The 2,204-nt window shown below is 35.7% G+C and overlaps 1 protein-coding gene across 1 annotated transcript in view; it reads left to right on the forward strand.

Moving 5' to 3' along the window:
- The first annotated feature begins 278 nt into the window (after positions 1–278).
- Positions 279–2,204, forward strand: part of CHRNB3 (cholinergic receptor nicotinic beta 3 subunit) — a 35,888-nt gene continuing 33,962 nt past the window's right edge. The window contains exon 1 of the mRNA XM_005595178.4: positions 279–501. Within this exon, the coding sequence (XP_005595235.3) occupies positions 450–501 (52 nt within the window). The 5' untranslated portion in view covers positions 279–449. The remainder of the gene's footprint in view (positions 502–2,204) is intronic.

Raw genomic sequence — 2,204 nt, forward strand, 5'->3', positions numbered from 1 at the left:
AAAGAAAGAAAAGAAAAGAGAATAGAGAAATAATGGGGATGAGAAACTTTTCACTATGGATGTGGTTAAGTGTGGTTCTTCCATATGCAGATCTCCAATCGTAAGAAAAATATCACAGAACATTCAGAAGTTGTCTAGCTTCATCCTTTCTCCAGTGCCCTGCATCTCTTGCAAGGGAGTAAATTAATAAGTCAGGAGTTAGGACCCAGCGATATGTTTTAGACTTACACGATCTGACAGCTGACTGCAAATCAATGAAGTGCACTTTGAGAAGCAGCGCACTTGGCAAGAGGGGTTGAGACTGTTTTATTCCACTCCAGGTGTTGCTGTCCTCTTGGGTTCCACTTCAGATTTTGAACCCCTGCATTTTCTTTTCAAAACCCCCTTTTCCAATGGAAATGCTCTGTTGTTAAAAAGGAAGAAATTGTCTTTCTGAAACTGACATCACGATGCTCCCAGATTTTATGCTGATTCTCATCATCCTTGGCATCCCTTCCTCAGGTAAGCACAAGTCACACTAAATTAAAACTACAGTTGCAGACTTATTTAAGCAGAGGAGGCAAAACTATGGTGTTGATAATGTTAGAATTACAACATGTAATGCACAGGATACATTTAGCATAACCTTTAAAATGTGGCCCAAATGAGTAATTATATGAGATGTGGGGGGTTTTTGCTGAAGAAATCATATCTATGAATTTCATAATGTTTATGTTTTTGTCATTTGCTGCATTTCTCCTTCTGAATCACTATGAGCTTGGTAAGAAAACACAAAAGCAGGAAAAACATTACTGAATGCACTAAGCATTACTCAGAGAATTGTTCAAATATTTGGCACAGAAATTTATTATATCGACATTTTTCTATCATATTTACTAATAATTTCTGTATCTGCGTGTAGATATTTAATTTTGTCCAATATGCCCTGTAGACCTATATAAATATTTTAATAAATTTGTGTATGTAGGTAGATTTAGTATGTTTATATATCACAATTAAACACAAATGTATCAAAACTCTATGAATATGTGTTTTATGTGACTATTATCAACTGAAAATAGAAGAATTTTTGATAAGGATGAAGGACAAATAAAAGGAAGGAGTGAAAGATAGAGACAGACACACAGAGAAAGAGAACAAAAAGAAAAGGAAAGAGGAATAAAGTACTGAAAGGCTTTGGGGATTGGTCATTTGCACCTGCCAATTTCCTGGGTTTGGGAATCATTTCACTTTTTGTGTAACTTGAGAACAGAAAGTTTTCCCCCATTGAATCAGAAACCATCTGAAACCGCAGCCAGATGGTGAGAAAAGGGTTGGTCCACCAGCAATTTGTATTAATTTCTCAGTAGTATTTTTGCCACGTTTGATTATTGTAATTTTCAAATGGAAAACTGAAGACACTGAGGGAGATTTGCCCAAATCCAGAAATAAATTCTACATTTCAAGGTCCCAAGACTGTGAGGCACCTGAACATTATCCTATTGTCAAAAACAGTCTTTTCTCAGACCAAGGACTCAAAGTGGAGCAGGAATTTCTAAATGCAGAAAGCCTCAAACTCACTTTCAAATATCATGAAATTTAGACTTTTCAAAGTCTTAAATGCAGTTTGCCAATCACAAAAATAATAAGAAACTTCTGTGTGTTTGAGTTTACCATTAATATACGTGTGTCTGATGTTTTTCTGTCTTTATTATTCTATTTATTATAAAATAATTCATTCTCATCACTCTTTTCCCAGAGAATGATTTCTCTCAATGGCTAGCGAGGGTGTTGAGCATAAACTCTCTTGGTTCAGCTAAGCCTCGTCCTCTGTGCACAATCAGGATTATATAAGAAAACTGGAATTGCTTGGCACCTGGTACTGGTCTCCATTGTGTGGGCTGGAAGAGTTTGAGAAGATTGTGTGATCTTTCACAAATCTATAATAAATCTAATAACCTGTGATAAATCTTACATCTGTATTTCTAGATCCATCAGCATCTGCTCATATTTTTAAATCTGTTCCATATTTCCTTACGTTTTTTAACTTTACTACTCATTGTAAAGAAAATAGTTTCTTTTTGTTATGCAAAACTACATTTTTCAAATTACAAGAGGCAACCCCTTCATTTTTATATTTCTGGCTTTGGTAAAGAGGCTCCTCCGGCGTGGCCATGGGGTGTCTCTCATATTGCTATTTCACATTTTGTGTGTGGTGTCTGCTC

This window comes from Macaca fascicularis, chromosome 8, assembly GCF_037993035.2.
Source record: "Macaca fascicularis isolate 582-1 chromosome 8, T2T-MFA8v1.1".
Taxonomy (NCBI): domain Eukaryota; kingdom Metazoa; phylum Chordata; class Mammalia; order Primates; family Cercopithecidae; genus Macaca; species Macaca fascicularis.